Source organism: Vicia villosa, linkage group LG7 (genome assembly GCF_029867415.1).
Source record: "Vicia villosa cultivar HV-30 ecotype Madison, WI linkage group LG7, Vvil1.0, whole genome shotgun sequence".
Classification (NCBI taxonomy): Eukaryota; Viridiplantae; Streptophyta; class Magnoliopsida; order Fabales; family Fabaceae; genus Vicia; species Vicia villosa.
Window position 1 is genome coordinate 81,557,168 of NC_081186.1, and position 21,062 is coordinate 81,578,229.

General features: G+C 34.5%; 1 protein-coding gene and 1 long non-coding RNA gene across 2 annotated transcripts; both read right to left on the reverse strand.

Annotated features, from left to right (window-relative positions):
* Positions 1-1,754: 1,754 nt before the first annotated feature.
* LOC131620966 (uncharacterized) lies at positions 1,755-16,684 on the reverse strand. Its single transcript, XM_058892173.1, has 2 exons — positions 16,138-16,684; positions 1,755-2,631 (listed from the first exon to the last, which is right to left on the reverse strand). Exons 1-2 carry the CDS (start codon positions 16,564-16,566, stop codon positions 2,605-2,607), a joined length of 456 nt encoding a protein of 151 aa, XP_058748156.1. The 5' UTR covers positions 16,567-16,684; the 3' UTR covers positions 1,755-2,604.
* Positions 9,946-10,727, reverse strand: LOC131620967 (uncharacterized). The gene is made up of 3 exons (XR_009289386.1): positions 10,505-10,727; positions 10,207-10,304; positions 9,946-10,111 (listed from the first exon to the last, which is right to left on the reverse strand). It is a non-coding gene; the product is annotated as an uncharacterized LOC131620967 (long non-coding RNA).
* Positions 16,685-21,062: the final 4,378 nt, after the last annotated feature.

Consider the following 21,062-nt stretch of genomic DNA (forward strand, 5'->3'; position numbering starts at 1 on the left):
CCCTAATTCCCCTTCCATGAGTTCAATTATATTATTAATTTAATCTGTCTTAATCAGCAATAATTTGTGTAATTAAATGTGGTTAACTCAAAAATATTGATAAAAATCTGATAATTGAATGGTAAAAATCTGAGTTAGTTTGAATCTGGATCACCAATAAAACTCCTGGGCCATCACCGAAACCAACTCCCCATAGGCCCATGGCTTCCTTTAGGCAAAAACGAAATCTGAACAAAAAACTCTGCTGGGCCATTGCTATCTAGTACGCCTCTTAGCCCATGCACCTCCCTTTGCTTGACTGTAACAACAACAACCTTGGGCCAATCCGAGTGGGCCTGTACGCCCCTGCTACTCACAACCTCCATTTCATTTTTCACCCCCCTGACTCCATTAAAATGTGTAGATCTTAGTTCACTTTACAATAGTTTTTTACTTTTAGTTGATAAAAACATGATAAAACCTTTATTATTTTGTTAGATTTTTAGGTGATCATTGACATTAGAAAACTCATAAAAATACTAGTTTTTTAGTTTCATTTTGGTACTAATGCTTGAATCGTTTTGTAATATTTCCATGTTCATTTTTGTATGATGCGTGTGTGATGTTATTACTCGTATTCTTGGCCTTATTTTAGGCCTATTTTTGTTTGTACCATTTTAATGCTTCTTTTAGAATTTAGTCACCATGTTAACATTAGGATTTAGACTTGTATAGACTACTTAGATTAGAATTTAGGATTAGTTCCCTATTGCATTCTTTTTCCTTTCAACTCTTTAAAACATTAATAAACAGAAGATGCGAATCACATTAAGAAAGTGATAGAGAAATGAATGGGATTCATTCCCTAATCTGTTTCTCAATCACTTAGTGGCATAGAAACGAGTGGGATTCATTCCCTAATCTGTTTCTCAGTCACTACTTAATGGGAGAGAAACGAGTGGGATTCATTCCCTAATTTGTTTCTCAAACATTAATTAATGGGAGAGAAATGAGTGAGATTCATTCTCTAATCTGTTTCTCAAACATTACATAATGGGATGGAAGTGAGTGGGATTCATTCCCTAATCTGCTTCTCGATCATTATACATTTTATGTGATTCGAATCGCAAGTAAACTCCCTTAAAAAACACACAACCAAAAACGCTTAAAACATCTAAGAATGGTTCAGACTAAAGCAAAGTAGAGAAAGTGGTGAGTGGCCCGGTATTGGGAACTGTTCATCACTCATCTATCCTAAAAGACACAAACCAAGCATTTCTTTTTCTTTTGCCTCGTTGGCACCTAAGGGCAATGTCATTTCCGTTCGTACGCATCGTAGGTCGTCCCTTATGCAAGAACGTGAACGTTGACTCCGCCCAATTAAAAAACACAAAAACAAACAGAAAATCTTTAGCCGAGCTACGGTAACTCTGATTCCTGAAAAGGATACGTAGGCAGCGGGGTAGGGCCCGTGCGAGTACAATTCTTTATTTTCCCTACATTCTGCATTCATTTCGCATTTAGACATAGACATAGTACACACCCTTTAGATAGAAACAAACATAGGTGGATACCATCGAGTACGATGGGCGTGAGGGGTGCTAGCACCTTCCCCTCGCGTAACCGACTCCCGCACCTAGATTCTCTGGTCGCAAGACCCTGTTCCTTCCTTTGTTAGGTTTTCTGATATTCCTTTCCCTTATGGGATAAATATATTGGTGGCGACTCTGTTCATTTTTCGCGAGCGTGCGATACACTATATATTCTAAGACTGATAGGCTCACTGGGAAAACTAGCTGGCATCAACAGAATGCTGAGAGTATCCTGACTATGATGGCCCTAGGAATATCAGACCATACCCTTTTATGTCTGCAGAACTGTGTGCATGTGTAGAGGAAAAACATAAGTTTCGAATTTCCCAATAACTTGACAAAGACTGAAGGATTCCTTAAAGCTGTGGACGACAATTGGATTCAAGATATAAATGGAAGACCTATGTTCAGAGTGTGGAGGAAATTTCAGAAGTTGCAAAGAGTTATCAAGGAAGGATTCAAGCCTTTCCATATGATTAAAAAACAATTGGAAAGTGCTATGGATAATCTTTGTAAAGTCCAAGAGGAGCTGCTTAGTGACAGGATGTCTAACACCCTTCTAGCCACAAACATAAATTAGCAAGTAAATTTAGACAATTTATTTAAAAATACTGGCCCCATTAAGACTGTCACACATTCATAAGACATCATATAACAATTAATCCTACTCCGTAACACGGATTACAACAAATATAAGAAAACGAAATATAATTTGACCTTTTGGCATTTTGCCCTTTTTGGCATTTCAAAATCAACAAAGTTTCAACATCGTAGCGGAATAACATAATTATCAAAACTTCTTTATAACATAAATCAAATACCAAGAGATAATTCAACTTCAACAAAATCATCATAAAATATGTTAAGGCTTCCTAATTCAAATCCAAAAGGAAACAATGAAAACAAACAGGAAAGTCTCATAAAATTTCAAGGAGCACAAGGTTCTCAAAATCAAACGACCCCAACCCCGATGTTACATATCAAAGCAAGACTCTCTTTATTCTACCGAAAGCAAATACAACAAACACTGGAGCTATCTTCTAAGCTTCCTACAGTAATCCTGATCACATGCGTGTTACCCACATGGAAGCAACATTCAAATAGAAAGGGTGAGTAATTACAATCATTATAAAAAGTATACGGAATAGATACAGTAATTAGCAACAACAATATCAACATCAGATTATTCATTCACAACATCACAAAAAACATTCTTGACAGTTCATACATCATAAAAACATCATTTACGTCATTCAAAATGCAACAACGATCATGAAATGCAACATCACTGACTCATGCATGTGATACCAATTCATCATCACTGATGATAGTCATCTTCATCCAAAGATCACTAACATAGGATCGATTTCCACTTGAAGCTAGAACACAACACAAAACCCACTCAATCCGCACAATGGGATTGAGGCCAACACTGAACATCAATCCTAGCATCATTGGGCATCTACCCATACATCACTTGATACATGTCCTTCTTATGCCATGAATGCATTGTCATCCATAAAATCAAAACATAATAATTTCACATAACATATAGAAAATATCACACACACACACACTTCATCAACTTCATCCATCATAACATCATTTAAGACATCACAAAATCACGATAAATCATTACTATCAGTAGTAATAACCAGTACCAACAGAGCATTCAAAATTATTATTCATACGAGGCACAGGGTCGGCCCAACATATTTGGAGGCCTAAGGCGAAATTTAAATGTTTTATTTATTAAAAAAAAGCATAATATAGTCTATTTGAAAGTATAATATTTATGATTAATGTTAGTTTTTGTTGTATATAAACAATAATAAAGTTTTAATAATTTAAAAAAAAAATAAATGTATTAAAATTATATATAGTTTTTGATCTTACCGAGCGGATCAGATGACCAATAACAATGAAGGCTTGAAATTCGGAATGGTTGTGGAGAAAAAGGTGTTGTACCTGCAAGGCACTGCGATGCCAAAGTAAGTATGTATTCAACAAGGTACAACAAAGTAATAGAGTTTTGGGGGTGGAAAAGGTTACCCTGCCCTCTATGATGAGAGGGCTATTTATAGGATATCCTTGTGCGAAAAAGGCTCCTTCTTCTGAGGCGGAGATTTAAGTGACGCGCGAACTGGTTTTTGGCCGGGCACGAGGGTGTCTCATGGTCGGTTGTCTCGGGTGTTTCCCCGGAGTGGTCTGGGATAGGCAGCCACACGTGGTCTAAAGCGCCTTAGGCCGTAGGTTGGATTGGCCCAATTAGATTGATTGAGTCGGCCCAGAACAGTTTTAATAATTTATCATTTACATAATTATAATGATTATAGAAGCATTGATGCATATGTTTAGTCTTAGGTTGAATTAAAATCATACTATTTTTACTTTTGAAAATGTTCAATTGTTAATAAAAAACATACTTTTTTCTTAAAATTTAAAATAAAATAAATTTGAATTTTATTATAAATTAAATATATAATTTTCAAAATACTGTATATATTAAATTAAACAAAATAGGATATTAGTGTGAGGTATTACATAATTATAATGATTATAAAAGCATTGATGCATATGTTTAGTCTTAGGTTGAATTAGAATCATACTATTTTTACTTTTGAAAATGTTCAATTGTAAATAAAAAACATATTTTTTTTAATTAAAATTTAAAATAAAATAAATTTAAATTTTTTTAGAAATTAAATATATAATTTTCAAAACACTGTATATATTAAATTAACAAAATATGATTATTAGTGTGAGGTAGGGCAAGTATACACTTTGTAATGTGTAAAAATATATAGGATCTGTATCGAACCATAGAAATATTTAGGATCTGAAAAGTATTTCCTCATAGTATCAAACCATAGAAATATTTAGGATCTGAAAAGTATTTCCTCATAGTATCAAACCATAGAAATATCGCCCCATGAAAAATTACAATACCACTTCGCCAACTTGTATCTTAATACTTCTACAAGGATCATTTACAAATTATTTAAAAAATAGGCCTATTTTTTTTAGCATGTGAGGCCTAAATAAAAGTCCAAAATTATGAGGCCTAAGGCCATTGCCTTACTCGCCTAGGCCTTAAGCCGGGCTTGACGTGGCATCATCAAGTATTTACGAAAAAGAGACATAACCCGAATACGTCAAAACACCGTCACTGCGTTGAATAATTGGAATTTTGAAACTGAAATTTATTTTAAAATAAATTATGTTTAACTTTTCTTTCCAACGGTTCAAACGGCGCGTCAAACGGACACCCAAGTAACTGGTTTCCTCAAACTGAAAAACTAGTTTCTGCAATCCCAATAGTGCAAAAACCCCAATTTTCACTCAGGAAACCGGTTTCTCCTATGTAGAAGGAGCTTTCTGTAGAATTTTCAAAAGTGCAATTTTCATTCTTTTCGACCCGAAAACTCCAATTGGTATGGTTCAAAACACACAATTTGAATTCCCAAAACATCATATTTCACCATACATAAACCAACAATAAATCATACATCAAATTAATCGATTACACATCAAACAATTCACAATTTCACCATATTCATCATGTTCATCATAATCAATCCCGGCCCTAACAAAATCCCACTATATTCAAACCCTAGACCAATCATAATGAAAGGAATTACACCCCTTACCTTAGGTTTGTCTTAGCTTTGAATCCTTTCTTCGAGTTCCTAGTGAATCCCTTTGTTCCTTAATGCCTTCTTAGCTCTCCTCTCTTTCCTGTTCGTCTAAATTTTTACCATAGAATGAAAAACCTTCTTCCCTTTTTTCTCTTTTGTTTCTCTTAACTTCTTGAATAGACTATCTCGCTCTTATTATCTCTACACTACTATTTAGTCTAGTTTACTAATTAAAATAATTCCAACTAATTATTCTAATTACTATAAATTAAATAATTAAAACAATCCTAATAATATTATTAAATCTAAATAATTCCCTCTAAATTATTTAAATTATTACTACCCCTAACACATCATCTCAACGCATCATATTCAACAATACATCACTTTTTTTAAAATAAGCAATTGGATTACGAAATCGCACTAGAGGTACAACCCATACAACAAATTACACATTCGAAAAGCAACCAAGCGGTAATTTGTACCACTCATAAAAGCTTGAGAAAGAAGAGTTCAAAACTATTCTAGCTAACCAACTCCATGAAAAATACATAACATTATAGACCACTATGTCAAAACAAAAATGAACTTGGTCGAAAATAATGGAATTACGCAGGCTCCAAATCAAAGCCATCCCAATCGATACATCACTTAATTACCCATAAATCACAAATAATCACAAATACTCTTATATTCACAAACGCCTAACAAATAATCATCATAGAGAAATCGAATAATACTCTAATAATTTTGGGGTGTTACATGATGGATAGTAATAAAATCATGAAGGTGAAAGTGTGCTGACAAGAGTTTTTGACAACAACAATTCCTTCTTTTATGCTACCCTAAAGAATAAACTAAGACAAACCATCATTATCATGTTAAAGGATCAGGGAGGGAATATCCTTATCAGGAATGACCAAATTGGCAAAGAAGTGGTAAGATTCTATAAGTGGTTGGTTGGAACAACTGCAAAACATCTCTTAAGAAAATTGATATAGTGGCAATGAGAGAGGGAAGTCAACTGAGAACCGAGAAATTCAACTTGCTTATAGAAAATGTGATAGAAAAGGAGGTCCACCAGGAACTGATGAAGATTAGTGATATCACTGCATTAGGTGAGGATGTCTATGGGGCTAAGGATTTCAAGGCTACTTAGCATATCATAAAACATGATATAATGGAAATTGTTTAAGAATTCTTCAAGAAAGTTGTCAATAATACTTTGGTCACATTGATCCGTAAACATGATGCAGTTAATATGGTGAAAGATGTCAAGCCCATATAATGTTTCCCAACCCTACTAAATATCATTTCAAAGGTGATGGCTAATAGACTATGAAAGGTTCTAAGAAAAGTTGTGGAAATGAGTCAAGCTACATTTGCACCACGTCAACATCTACATGAAAATGTCCTGATTGGAATTGAACTTATAAGGGGATATAGTGCCAAAGGAGACCCTACTAGGTGTATGTTCCAAATGGACTTACAAAAATCTTATAATAGTATGGAGTGGCAAGCCCTAAAGGATATCATGGCTGAATTTAGCTTCCCAAACACAGTCATCAAATGGAAAATGAAGCTGGTGAGTACAGCCTCATACGGATACAAGATCAATAAGGTTATGATTGAACACATGCAAGCAATAAGAGGCCTTCGACAAGAGGATCCCATGTCACCTCTCTTGTTTATGTTGATTATGGAGTACTTGCATAGTCTCCTGCATAAAATGGGCAGAAATCCAAACTTCAACTATCATTCATGTGAGAGACTAAAGATTGTGGAGTTGTATTTTGTAAATGATCTGCATAAAATGGGCAGAAATCCAAACTTCAACTATCATTCATGTGAGAGACTAAAGATTGTGGAGTTGTATTTTGTAAATGATCTGCTTACCTTCATTAGAGGAGATGCAGGATCAATGAACCTAGCTATGCAATCCAGGAAGGACTTTTCTAATACAACAGGGCTAGTTGTTAATCCCTTCAAATGCAAAACTTTTTTAGGCAATGAGGAGGATAACACTAATACTCAGTTTGAAGAGGGCATGATGCCTTTCAAATACTTAGGCATTCCCCTCTCAATCAAGAAACAATTAGCAATTGCTTGGAGTTCCAGCCTCATTAGCTTTGTTGGCAGGACACAATTGATTCAAAGTGTTTTATTTGCAATGAGTAATTTATGGCTCTAGTGTATATCCTTGCCAAAAATAGATTCTGAAAATAATTGAATCTATGTTTAAAACATTCCAATGGTCTGGGTTTGAGATAATTTTACGCAAATCTGATGTTGCTTGGAGTAATGCTTGCACTCCCAAGAGTAAGGGTGGTCTGAACATCATAGCTCTAGAAGTTTGGAGTAAAGTTGTTTGGCCAAATATTGGTGGAACCTAAATGATAAAGCTGATAGCTTATGGATCCGTTGGATGCATAGATACTACTTAAAAGGGACTGATGTGATGCAGGTGGCAATTAGTGGATTTACCTTTTGGAGTATCAAAGGAATGTTGAGACTGAGAGAAGAAATCTCCAACCTTCATGAGTGAAATAGAATTTTTCAACAGGATAAGTATAACACTAGGAGAATGTATCAGGCGGTCATAAGGCAACTTCAAGATGTTCATTGGAAACATATGTTGTATGGTAATGTAGCAAGGAAAAGAGCCATACACACGTTATGGATGACATGCCACAGAAAACTACCTATAAAAGAGAGACTTAATAGGTTTGAATTATTGAATGATAATGTTTGTGGGTTTTGCAGGGAAATTGAAATAACTGACCACTTATTTTGTATTGAAAATAATGCCAAAAACATAGTATAATAGGAAACACAATAGGAAGCAAGAAGAACAACAAGAAATTTGTTATAACTGATATTCCTTACTTTCTCTTTGAATCAAGATTACAAGTGTTACAAGAATAAAAAATAATCCTGTCACCCTAAATTAAGATTTGTCGTGTGCAATGATGAGAGACTATGTATGCTATTTATGATAAACCTAACATACTAAACTGATGGATTTTTCGCAAATACTCATTACAAGCTAACTTAGGGTACAAGCTACCTTAAACAGTTGGACATAATAAACAGGCCCAATTCAAAATACTAACAACCCTAACATTTCGAAACCTACATACTAAAACACATCTATCGAAGTAAGAAGCTAATTTTTGACCCAATAGAGTTCGATCCAATTCTCACGTGTTTTATGAGTGCCCAACCACCACTAATATTTGGAGGAAAATTCTGAGCTAGTTAGAGCAGAACCATGTGCCAAGAGGTTGGGGTGAGGAATTGTTGTGGATTATGGAAATGAGAAGGAAGAAAGGCTAGAAAGCTCGCCTTCTACAGTGTGCAGCCACTGAGACCTTGTATGCGTGTTGGGGTTCAGGAACCAAAACTGTTTTGGGGACAAACTTTGCCAAACCACCATAGTGAATAACATTATTCATGCAGTAGTATGTATATGTTGGGACAAACTTAATTTGAGAGAACATGTGAGTAGGTTCATAATGCCTTAGCTTAGTTTATGTCTTCCCTTGGTCTATTTGGTCTGTTGGTTGTACTTGTAGTTAGACCCATAGTGGTCACTGGTCACTTGGATTCATTTCATTGTTTTTTTGGATTATCAATAAAGTTTTCTTTGATTAAAAAAAAAACAATAATAGCAACGGTTGCTTGATAGCATAGAACTGTTAAGAAACAATAAAGTAAAAATAACAGGTGAAATATATATTTGCCTTGCGATCATTGGAACATGTTTGATGAATTTGAAAGGAGATGAGAAGAAAAAGAAAGAATGGCATTAGAGAGACCACATTTTCCATTGAATATCAAAAAGAGAAATAAAATGATAAGATAAGAAAAGCTTTACTTGATGAGTTTCACTTGTACCCCAATGATTACTATTAATGATAGAAGAATGTAAACCAGCAGGACTTAGGGATAATGAGAGAAGTACATTTATTCTTCATTTTTTAGCATAAACATAACTTTACTTTTGAAAAAGAAAAAGGAAAAAAAAATGTTTATAAGTATATGCTTTTAGGATATTTTATTTAAAATTTTAAAAGTAGAATGAATTTGATACGAAAAACATATGGATTTTTCCAAACGTGTCTGTTTTACTGCCCCCACTACGTGTTTGCAATTGAATTTGTCCAAGGGGCTATTTTGACTAGTATACTTCCTTTTTGTTACTACATTTCAGTACTTTGTAGTTGTACACAATAACATACAAAGAGCTTGGCTCTGAAAATGCAAGATCGATTTGAATAGCTACTTGATGAAATCTTTGGATGGGAGGAAATAAAATTCTTTATAGAGGAGATGTTTTCAACTTAGAGGAGACTCTACTTTCCATTAAACTTTTTACTTGTAGGCACTAGAAGTAGCTTTGCTTGTAATTTTTATGATTTATTTGTTTCTCCTTTGATATGAGATTTTGCTTAACAAATAAAAAAAACAAATCAAATTTTCTCCAACTTTCCAAAAGTTCGATGAGTCATTATAAAAAATTAACTATTGCATACACTAGCTGTGAAGAAGCTTCATGCAATCAACCTATGAAAAATCTGATTTTAACATAACAGAAAACCACATTCATGCGGAGGCAGTACCATAACACTTCTGGATGTTCACTAATATTTCAATCACTAGTTTAAAATTACTAAATTTTAACATTCTGATGGGGAAGTCGAATAACATGTACAATTACTACGATATATCTACTGTTACTAAAATGCATGATTTATTCAATCATAATATAAAGTAGGATGTTTAGAATTACAGTTAATAAGTAACTTAAATTTTTTACTTTCCAGGCCAGTGAAATGGTACCATTCGGGGGATCGAGTTGGTAAGATTGACTTGGATCAACAGAGACAACCCCTTTAAGACCTACATCACAATAATTCATGGTTAACAAACTTCTAAATATTTAAGGAAAAAAAGGAGTAGTTTTTCAATATAAAAATGATTGGTTCAAAGCATACCGGCCATTCTATCGGCTTCCTTTTGTGTTAGCAGCACCGCAAAACCACAAAAACTCCTCCAAAAGTAGTGGCTCGATATAGATTTGGGTGCCGAGTTTCTAAAATCATGAGGTAAAAAACGGTAAGTTGAAGAAGCAAGTTTTTATTTTTTTTTAAAAGACATCACAAGTTTATACAGATCTATTAATATTGTTTGTGAGTAATCGATTGTCAAATTTTATTTAGGAGTATTTTCCATTTTATTTTACATGTTGTCAAATTATTTTGGAACCAAGAAAAATTGACAAAAATATGTTACCTGTCTGCAGCTTGATGTACGAAATCTTTGTAACGGAGCAGGGAAGATGTTTTTTTTTTTTTTTTAATAAGCAATTTGTATATAAGATATCGCACTAGGGTGCAACCCTTACAACAAGAACACACTAAGATGTTTGATTTCCTACTGTATCAAGGGTGGTGTAGACAATATAAAGCTGCATTTTTCGTTCAACATATGTTTACTATTCCAACAAAAAACATAAGCATTGAAATTCGATAAGCGTTGATAAAGACTTGCCTTAACTTCTTTATCTTGAGATGATGACTCACATTTCATCAGAAGTGAAGACAGGCTAAGGAGAAGTAGAAGAGCAGTGAAAGATGTTCTCTCCATTGTGAAGTTGGGAAATATGGGTAATGTTTCACAAAAGAAAGCTCTTCAATGTTTTTTTTTTTTTTTTAATAAGCAATGATATTAAACAAGGGGAGTATAATAGATACTCCGCCCAAGAAGACATGTAAGCCCCCAAGATATTTATATATAGACTCTTCGTTTCTTTATTTATTTATTTATTTTTAATATTTTTTTATATTTATGGTTCTTGTTTCTAAATTTCAAAATAATAATAATTATAATTTTATCAAAATCATTTTTAAATCTTTAATGTGGAAAAAATGGAAAATAAGATGAGAAAATGAATAAATAAAGAAAATATGCATACAATATAGTAACTACAGATAATAGAGAGAATGTTCTTTCTGAGACAAGAGTTGGTGGTAACTATAAATTTTTAACAACCGATTATGCGTTACATGTGCTTTACATGCCATACTCCATCTTTCTTTCTTTCTTTTATTTATTTATTTTGTAATCCAGTAAAACTTCAAATCAAACTAAACCATATAGATTTTCTCTAGTCAAAAACCGATTTAAAATAAAATCATAAATAGATTAAAAAAATTAAAATCCCAACAAAAATAAATGAGATTAAATGTTTGTTGATATGTTTTTCAAAAATTCATTTAATGATAAAAATTTAATTTTATAATCTAAAAAAGATTATTCTAAAAACAATAATTTAATTTTTAAATATGCCACACTCCATCTAAAGTTAAAGGGTAGCCCAAATCTCACACAAATCCTTTTATACTAAAAATAGTCAGTAATAAAGCAAATAAACAAAGGGAAAATCATACATTTTTAGAACGATTCCCTTTCAATTAAAATCATGCTTATAGTGCGAATGATAGTGTAATGCTGGATACCACTACTTCTATCTCTTATCATCATTGCCTTTATAAAATGTTCATAGTTATATTATATGCTCATTTTATTAGTAAAACTGAGATTTATTTTTGAGAATTATATTTTAAAATAGCCACCTGGATTGAATAAAATAGTTGATATTTATTAAAAAATATGAACCATTACTCGGCTTTTATAAGGGAAAATTACTCGGCTCAATTATAATTTTTATGAATTTAACCAAAATTCATTGTTTTATTTAGGTTAGTTTGAATTTATTTTAGTGTCAATTTTATTGATGCAGACGCAAAAAACTTTATATTTTTGAATTTAAAATTATTATCAAATTATACATTGCTTTGTCATTTTGAATAATTCTTAAAGCAATTGAAAAATATATCATCGTTGCAATTTGTTATTTATATATTAGAATATTTTATTTGTTATAATGGTTTGCTATTGACTTATGAACAATAATTTTGTGATACCCTAAAGTCATCAAAGTTTAGTGGCTCAGGAACAAGGATGCGTGTTACATTATTGTAGGAGGTTAGTATAACTTAAGTACTTTTAAAATCTTCTGACTTATATTATATAATTGAATAAACGGAGATTTTTGTTAAAATATTATATGCTCCTTTATGAAAAAGTGAAATGTTTAAGCAGAACTCTTTAAACTTTTATAGATTTTTTTGTTAATAAACACCATTTTAAAATAAAATTAATTTTGGGAGTATTTCAAATAAAATCATTTTGAGAGTTCTATTATGTTTAATTATTTATTCAATCTTATATTGTACGATTATAATCCAGCCTAATGTGGGTACAATTGTACAAATTTTGTTTAGTAAAATAATTAAATTAATTTTAAATGCGTTTAATACTATATTGATCATAGTCGTATACTACCGGTTTGTTATTATTAATATAATTTATTTTGTTAAATGTACTTGTGATTTATGATTATGTAAATTATTGTTTGAATATCTTATCGATATTATGAAAGTCAATAATTTATTTTAAATATTTTTTTGTTAAAATATAGTTCAATTTTCTTTGTATTATGTAAGTGATTGACATACCCTATTGGTGTGACATTACTTGACATGATCAGTTGTGATAGAGAAAATAGTTGAGTATTTGTATAAATATGTTAAAACTCTTACATTAATATTTCAACTATTTTTCTCTATCAAGGGGGAGAATTTAACATGTGAATTATTTAATATTATTTTATGAAGACTTATATTGAGGATAATGTAGTCTTGTGTTATTGATGGAAATTTATGATTACTTGTGTTATATCCTCAATATTAATTAAATTAAAGTCTCATATCTTTCCGCTGCGTATAACATAATATGTTTCTCAAATATGTGTAGTTATATTTGTAGCATTTGAGTTTTGAGTGAACTATTAAGATTTTGCTAAACGTTGGGCTCATGCATGGTTAGCACTTCAATGTCCATGTAAGTTTAGGATTTAAGATAATCATAGTGAAAGTGGAGATTGGAGATTGTGTACTTGAAAACTCGTTGTGCGTGTATTTATACCTTGGGCTCATGAAGCATACATGATAAATGAGCCTTATCTTGGTCGGAATAGAACAAATTCCCCCAAAAGTCGTCGGGAATCTTTTTTGCAGTAGTGATCAACCTTCAAGAATAGTTGTCTATGCTTTGGAAGACATATAGCAATTTGGTATTTCCAAAGAGTAATGGGGAATGAGAGCATTTAATGTAGTTCCATCATTGAAACATTTCACCAAGGGGGATAATGGAACCTAAATCGTATTCCCTTCATTTTGCTAGTAGGGATTTTGAATCGGAGATCATTTCTCTAATTGAGAATTTAGAAACAGAATGAGTGTTCGAGGACCCCTTTTTTGAGAGAGCTTTGTTTGGCGACTCCTCGAGAACTCTCATTTTAGGAAAAATAGGTGGAGGTGAGGATCCTATTGAAAAACTAATGACTCCTACTGTCCTGAAAGAGGCGGAAATGGAAGCTGCCTAGTAAAGGAGGGAACATGTCAGTAGCCTCGTTAGGGTAGATTGAGAAATGAATGGTCCTGAGCCCAGGGATGTTAAAATCACACATCATTTGGAATGTCGAGATAGTCTAATGTTGTGTCATATATCAGTCCACATGATCACTTTAAAGATTAAGAACTTACTCGAAGGACTTCAGTTAATTGATTCGGATAACGCCGATAGATACCATTGGGCCATGTCAAAGTGGTAGGTGAGGTTGCATATTCCTAGGAGGAGAATGAAGTTGCATATCCCTAATACATTCAGAGGGAGAACCCCAATACGATGGATTTGTTTCTTGTCTTACTGCTTTCGTTTTCATTTACTTTTATTTATTGAGTTTCCTTCATGATTGCACCTCTATGAATAAATATATTTTTATATTTGATCATGATCATGATTATTTTAGCCAATTGCACGAGTCACTAAAGCAAGAACCATATGTGTGTTATTGGTTCAAGTTAGGTGGAAAGAAAATTTTAAAAGTATTTTGAAATTTATGATAAATTTTGATTTTGTATGCATGATTCGAATCATGTACACATGCTGACTCGAATCAAACTGAACAGAGGAAAAACAAACTTTTCAACTTCTCTGACTCAAATCAACATTTTAGCTTGGTCCAAATCAAGAAGCTTTGTGATTCGACTCAAAAGTTGTACTTGATTCAAATCAGAAAAAACTGAGTCACCTATGCTTCTTTTGATTCAAATTAGACTTTACACCTGATTTGAATGATTCGGTTTTTTCTTCACATTTCTCTATCTGGATCTCTTCAGATTGATTCGATTTAGAGTTTTCCCTTGATCTTTATCAAGGGCCTTTTGATTCGAATGGAATCAAATGAACATGTACTTGAACCCCAGGGTACATGGTTCGATTCCCACGAAAGGCAAAAACTTTACTAGAGAGAGGGGTAAAGAAGATCGTGAGGTGACACTGCCGGGATCTCCGAAGGCTCGGGCTGTTACACATGGTCTGAAATTCTGGAAGGGAGAAATTCAACCTTGGCATCATTGAAAGTTTGGAACCAGTCACTATTCCCATACATCCTATCTATTCTAGAATAGATTGGATAACATGTAATTTTATTGGTCCATGTATAGTAGCTACCTTTAGTAGTAGCCTTAAATAAACCCATTCTTTGCATCATTTATACAAGATCTTTGTACTCAATCTCTCGAACAGGGTTACCTCCTACTCTATCGTTGCTCTTGATCACATTATTGTAATCACCCATGACTATCCAACGCTCTTGAACTCCGTAACCTATGGTATCAAAATCTTTCCACATGGTTCTTCTTCTATCAATTTGATTAAAAGCATACACAACAGTGATTAACAACTAACTACTACCAGTCAAATCCCAAACCTCCATATGCATATATTGTGATGATGTGTGGGTCACCTGCAACCTAATCTCCTTAGCATTCCAAAGGAGCCAAATTATGACATTAGGATGCTCTTTATAATTGTCTTCTATATTCCATTTTCCTAAATTATTATTAATTCTCATAGCATTTTGCTCTTTTATTATGGTCTCTAAAAGAGCAATAATGGGGACTTTAAAATCAACAAGAGCAGACCAAATCTCTCTATGTCTAGCTCCTTTATTCATGCCCCTCACATTCCATGTAACAATCATGGAATATGTGATGGTTCCCCTATCAGAGTATCTCCAGTCTGTAGGGAATGGAAGCTATTATTACACTACACTTCTAGACCTTTCTTTGGGCTCATATTGTCCATAGGTTTTTTTCCTCTATCACCCTTTCCAGATGTTACCTCAGACCATTTCACTTATGTTTCTGGTATTTCCTCTACTTGTGGTGTGTCCTCCTTGTCATGTTTTTTACCTTTAATTGTCACCTCATTCTTAGGCTGCCACACCCTCTCCTTATTCTTCTTCTGCAGTACAGGTTTGATAGAACAATCATGTCCTATTTTGAGGCATTGATGGCACTACTTAGGTTTTCCCTCATACTCTATTGTTTGTTCAAACCTCCTTCCTGTATGGTCTTTAATCCAGATAGATTCCTTATTCTTCTGAGTAATATCCACTTCTATCAATACTCGATCATAATAGATTCTAAGTTTCTTTGCAGTGCATTCATCATTGGTTATGGGTTTACCTATTGCACTATTGAAATTTGAAATGCTTTTCTCCCCCCAGAGGTGCAAGGGAAGTTTTGGTAAAGTAACCCATATAGGAACCACTCTCAACATATCTTCCCTAATATAAAAAAACACAACCCGTGCCTAATGAATAAAGGAACTCCATATATGAAATATGGACCCTGGAGCATGACTCTATCTCTATCCTCATTAATCTCAAACCTAGCTATGAAATATCCAACATCATTGTAATAAAGCTCAAGTAGAGTAACAAAATTCCATACCTTCTCCATGAAGCGTTTGACTGCATTCATTGATAGTGTTTCTCTGAGAGCAAATAGGATCAAGGCATTCTCCCAGTAGTGTAGTTCATCTTCAACATCCGCATCTTCAATTGAAACTTCATCTTCACCATTGACCACCGTCGAAGCTATGAATTCCACTTCCATTCCTCGTTTGAGATCTCTATTCCCTTGAATTACATCACTCCACAATCTTCCTTTAGGTTTTTCATCCCCTCCAATTTGTGGTGTTGGAACCCTAATCGGAGAAGCATCTCTGATAACCCTAGGGCTGTTGCGCGGTGTCATAGTTCTGTCATCCCTATCCTTCAATTGTGTGTTCGTCGGCGTAGCCACTTCCTCTTCCACAACTGCACTTCCCTCATGTGATGTTTCCACCACCGCTTGTATAACAATAGTTCTTTCCATCATCTTTTGGTGTGGCACCGCCTATCTCATTGGCGGTCGTCCGACACCTCTCTTGCCCATAGAAAGGGCTCACCAGAAATCGTTATCGGAATCGTCAAAATCAGACTGAGTTGATTTTTAAAACCTTACTTTATAAAACTTTAAAAATAAAAATTGAATATATCGTAAAATTTAAATATAAAATATGATAAATGGACTAAAATGTTTAATTTAAAATAGCGAACTAATTCGTGAAATAAAATAGAGTGACCAATACTATAATTAAGTCTTACTTATGCTATAGTTATTCTTATTTTTATTAAGATAAAAAAATAAATATAACTAATTGAAAATAAAGTTAAAAATTATATTCAACCTATTATAATTATTTTTTAATGCATTAGTAGTTGAAAATTTAGCGTAGTTTTTTTTTTTGTGTAAGCGAGATATATTGATAAAACGGAGAACTAAGGGTTCTCCAACCCAATTACACGAAGAGAACGGGAATAACCAGACAAAAAGAGAATTAACAAATCAATTACAACTACGACAAAAAATGCAAAGGATCTTTGCAAAACTCGTAGAGAGAATAATTGGGATGACTAATTTTCCCGCAAAAAGACCACCTCCAAACCAAATGCTTAATATTCCACACGGTATTATTCACATTCCATTCTTCCTTCCGAAAACAAGCTCCATTCCTCACCAACCAAATAATCCAAGTGGTGGCAAGCCAAACCACACCTAACTTCCTAACTTTAACTTTCTTACTTCTAAAGAACAAGTGCCAATCCATAAAATTCGACAAACACTCGACATCTACTCTATTCCCTTTACCAACCCATTTAGCTATCTCACTCTAAATATTTTTCACCACCAAACAACTAAAAAATAAATGGGAACTAGATTCCAACAAATTATCACAAAATGAGCACTTTAAATCATCCAAAGGAATAGGAATACCTCAGTTCTTCAACAATTCTTTCACCGGAAGCCTATCGCGGAAAAGTCTCCACCCGAAAGCCTTGATTTTGAACGGAACTTCCAATTTCCACAACAATTCAAAAGCCTCGTCATTCCTATTAGCGGGGCCATAATGAAGACGAAGATTGTTATAGAAATTGTAACAAGAGGCAACCGTAAAAACCTTCTCGGAATAATTTCACTCAACGGAATCCCTTCCCTCCTTCCAATCTACAAAACCCTCCACCCGCCCGATAAACTCCTCAAAAACCGCCTCCAAACATAATACTTCCATCTCCCTCGCCGACAAACCAAAATCTCCCCACACCCACATTCCTTCCTTCCAACCACCCATAGCCGCCACCGAAACATACTTTAAACGCGAAATATCGTATAATTCCGGGAACACTTCTTTCAAAGGGAGATCATTCAACCAAGTGGCTTCCCAAAAGAGGGTAGAAAAGCCATTGTGAACGGAAAACCTACAAGAATCAACAATAGGATCACGGAAAGAAGAAGAAAAAATATTTAATAAATCTTTCCACCAACAAGAAACTTTTGAAGATTTTTCAATGCTTCCTCCTCCTCCAAAGACTTTGGTAGAAATATCTCCATACCGCGAGTGCAAAACATTAAACCACAAAGCATTATGACCTTGAATTATCCGCCATCTCCACTTGTTGAGAAGAGCCATATTAAACAAATTAATATTTTTAACTCCAAGCCCCCCTTTATGCATTGGAAGAGTGATGTCGTCCCACTTAACCCAATGAATTCTTTTTCTTTCCTCCACCCCTCCCCATAAAAATTTGCTTTGAATACTAGTGATCTTCGAAACCACCTTTCTCGGCATTTTGTAAAAGGACATGATGAAAATGGCAAGAGAACTTAACAAAGACTTTAAAAGCGTAATCCTACCGCCCAAGTTAAGAAACCGATTCGACCACCGTTCCAAACGATTCTTTAACTTAGCCAAAAGAGGATTCCATGTCACTTCCTTTCTTGGATTGAAACCAATGGGAACCCCAAGGAAATAAAAGTTGCTATCTTCCAATTTGCAAGAGAAAAAAAGAGAAACCGCCTCCAAAAAATGCGGGTTGGAATTAATACCAATCAACTTGCTTTTACGGTAATTAATTCCAAGACCCGACACAAGTTCGAAAGCCCGAAGCACCGCTCTTATAGCCCACACATGATTCCAATTGCTCTCACCAACAATTAAAGTGTCATCCGCAAATTGAAGCATATCCACCGAACAAGAACCATTAAAATTAAAGCTTTGAAAATTCCCCACTTCGATAGATTTTCTAACAAGTCCCACCAATCCCTCCGCCACAATAACAAAAAGAAAAGGAGATAGAGGATCTCCTTGTCTTAACCCTCTATTCACCACAAACTCCTTTGTCGGACAACCATTCACCAACACCGACATGTTACTATTGAAAACAAGCAATTCCATCCATTTCAACCATTTATCACCGAAACCCATCTTAATTAGCATGAATCTCAAAAAACTCCAACTAACCTTGTGATAAGCTTTTTCGAAGTCCACTTTGAATAGGATGCACTCCTTTCCTTCCTTTCTCGCATAATCCACCACCTCGTTAGCAACCACCACCCCATCCAACAAGAACCTACCGGGAACAAAAGCACTTTGACAAGGAGATATGATTGAATTCAACACACCTTTTAATCTCCCCGCCAATAACTTCGCCGCCACTTTGTAGATGCAACCAACAAGGCAAATAGTACGGTAGTCGTCTAAACCGATGGGATTATTAGACTTCGGAATTAAGGATAAAAAAGAAGAAGTGATTGCCTTAGAAATAGGTTTCCCTTAAAAGAAATAATTAAAGAAATTGATAAACTCTTCTTTAATAAAGCTCCAACATCTCTTAATAAAGAGAAAAGAGTATCCATCCGGCCCCGGACTCTTAGCATCACCACACTCCTACACCGCATTCTTAATTTCACTTTCGCAAAAAGATTTCTCTAGTTCCCCCGCCTCCTCGCTACTAATGGAATTAAAGAAAATGCCATCTAAAACCGGTCGGACCTCCTCCGTTTCAATGAATTTGTTCCCAAAGTGACTGAAAACCTCCTCCCTAACCTCCTCCACCGAGTCCACCAAAGTACCCGATGCATAAATCGGACCGATATGGTTATGTCTTCTTTTACTCTTCATCACCTTATGGAAAAAGGCACTATTATCATCTCCTTCTTTAAGCCATTTCAAATTAGATTTTTGGAGAAGCATGTTCTCTTTAATCCTCAAGTTCCTCCAAAAACAACTACTCGCCTCTTTTCTAGCCTCCACATTCTCTTCCAAGGTAAAAGAAGAACTATCATTAGATAAAGTCACTAACCTTTCATCCCCTTTATTGATATCGGAGACACCTTTGTCTATTTCCAAATCAATCTTTCTGAATACCTCTTTATTCCACTTTTTGAGCTTGTCTTTTAAAAGCCTAAGCTTTTCTTTCAAGATAAAATCAGCTCTTCCTTCCACCTTCAAAGACTTCCACTCCCCTTCCACAAACGGAATGAAAGCATCAAAAGAAAACCATTCATTATTGAACTTGAACGGTTTCGGTCCCCAATTATATTTATCCGTCATAACCCAAATAGGAAAATGATCCGAGATATCTCTATCGCCAATCATTTGTCCAATAACATCCCACCGATTCACCACAACGTTGGATAACAAGAAGCGGTCGATCCTACTCATAGACTTACCATCTCCACTATACCACGAAAATTTCTTCCCTTTGCACGGAGTGTCAACCAAATCACTCTTGAGAATGAATTCCGCAAAAAGGTTCGTCTCCTTCTTATAACTCACTCCCGCTGTCCCTTTTCTTTCTCTATTATTCTTGATAGCATTAAAATCACCACCAATGATCCATTCCCCATCGGAGTAAATTTTCATCAAATCTAATAATTTATCCCACAACGCCTTCTTCTTAGACAAATCACAAGAAGAGTAAACATTCACAACGTAATAAAGGTCCTCCTTCCAACAAACTTTTAACCCCAAAAAACCTTCCCCCTTGAAACTAAAAAGAACTTCCATATTGCTTTTCTTCCAAAAAGTAATCAAACCGCCCGACCGTCCCTCCGAGTTAGAGAAAGAAAAACCAATCTCCGGGTGTCTCCAAAAACTATTAGCGTAGGCCTCATTCATATTTGTAATCTTAGTTTCTTGCAAAAGAAAAATATCCGCATTTCCTTTGTTGATCAAAGAACTAATTCTCCTCCTTTTGAGCGCGTTTGCTCCCCCTCTAATGTTCAAGGAACCGATAATCATTGATCCGCTTTATTATGCTCCTTCCTTCTAATCGTTGATACCTCGCTTCCCTTTCCCAATTCCTCAATCCGTCTAGCAAGATTGCTCCTCCCTTTTGCATCAAACACCCCCAAAGCCACAATAGCCTCCAAAAGTTTATCCCCGACATCCTTTTTAAGAAAATATTAATGCCTATCGTTGTTCCTACAAATATCTGACTCCTCCTGTTGATTGCCGTAACACAAAGAAGAAGCACCACGGCTCTCGCCTT

What these genes read in the sequence shown, in the direction of transcription:
- LOC131620966 (XM_058892173.1), bottom strand. Translation starts at nt 16,566, where the DNA reads ATGATGGAAAGAACTATTGTTATACAAGCGGTGGTGGAAACATCACAT. An exon ending in TCAAACGCTTCATGGAGAAG is followed by an intron (nt 2,632 to 16,137) that starts GTATGGAATTTT and finishes GCATGTGATCAG; the next exon opens with GATTACTGTAGGAAGCTTAG.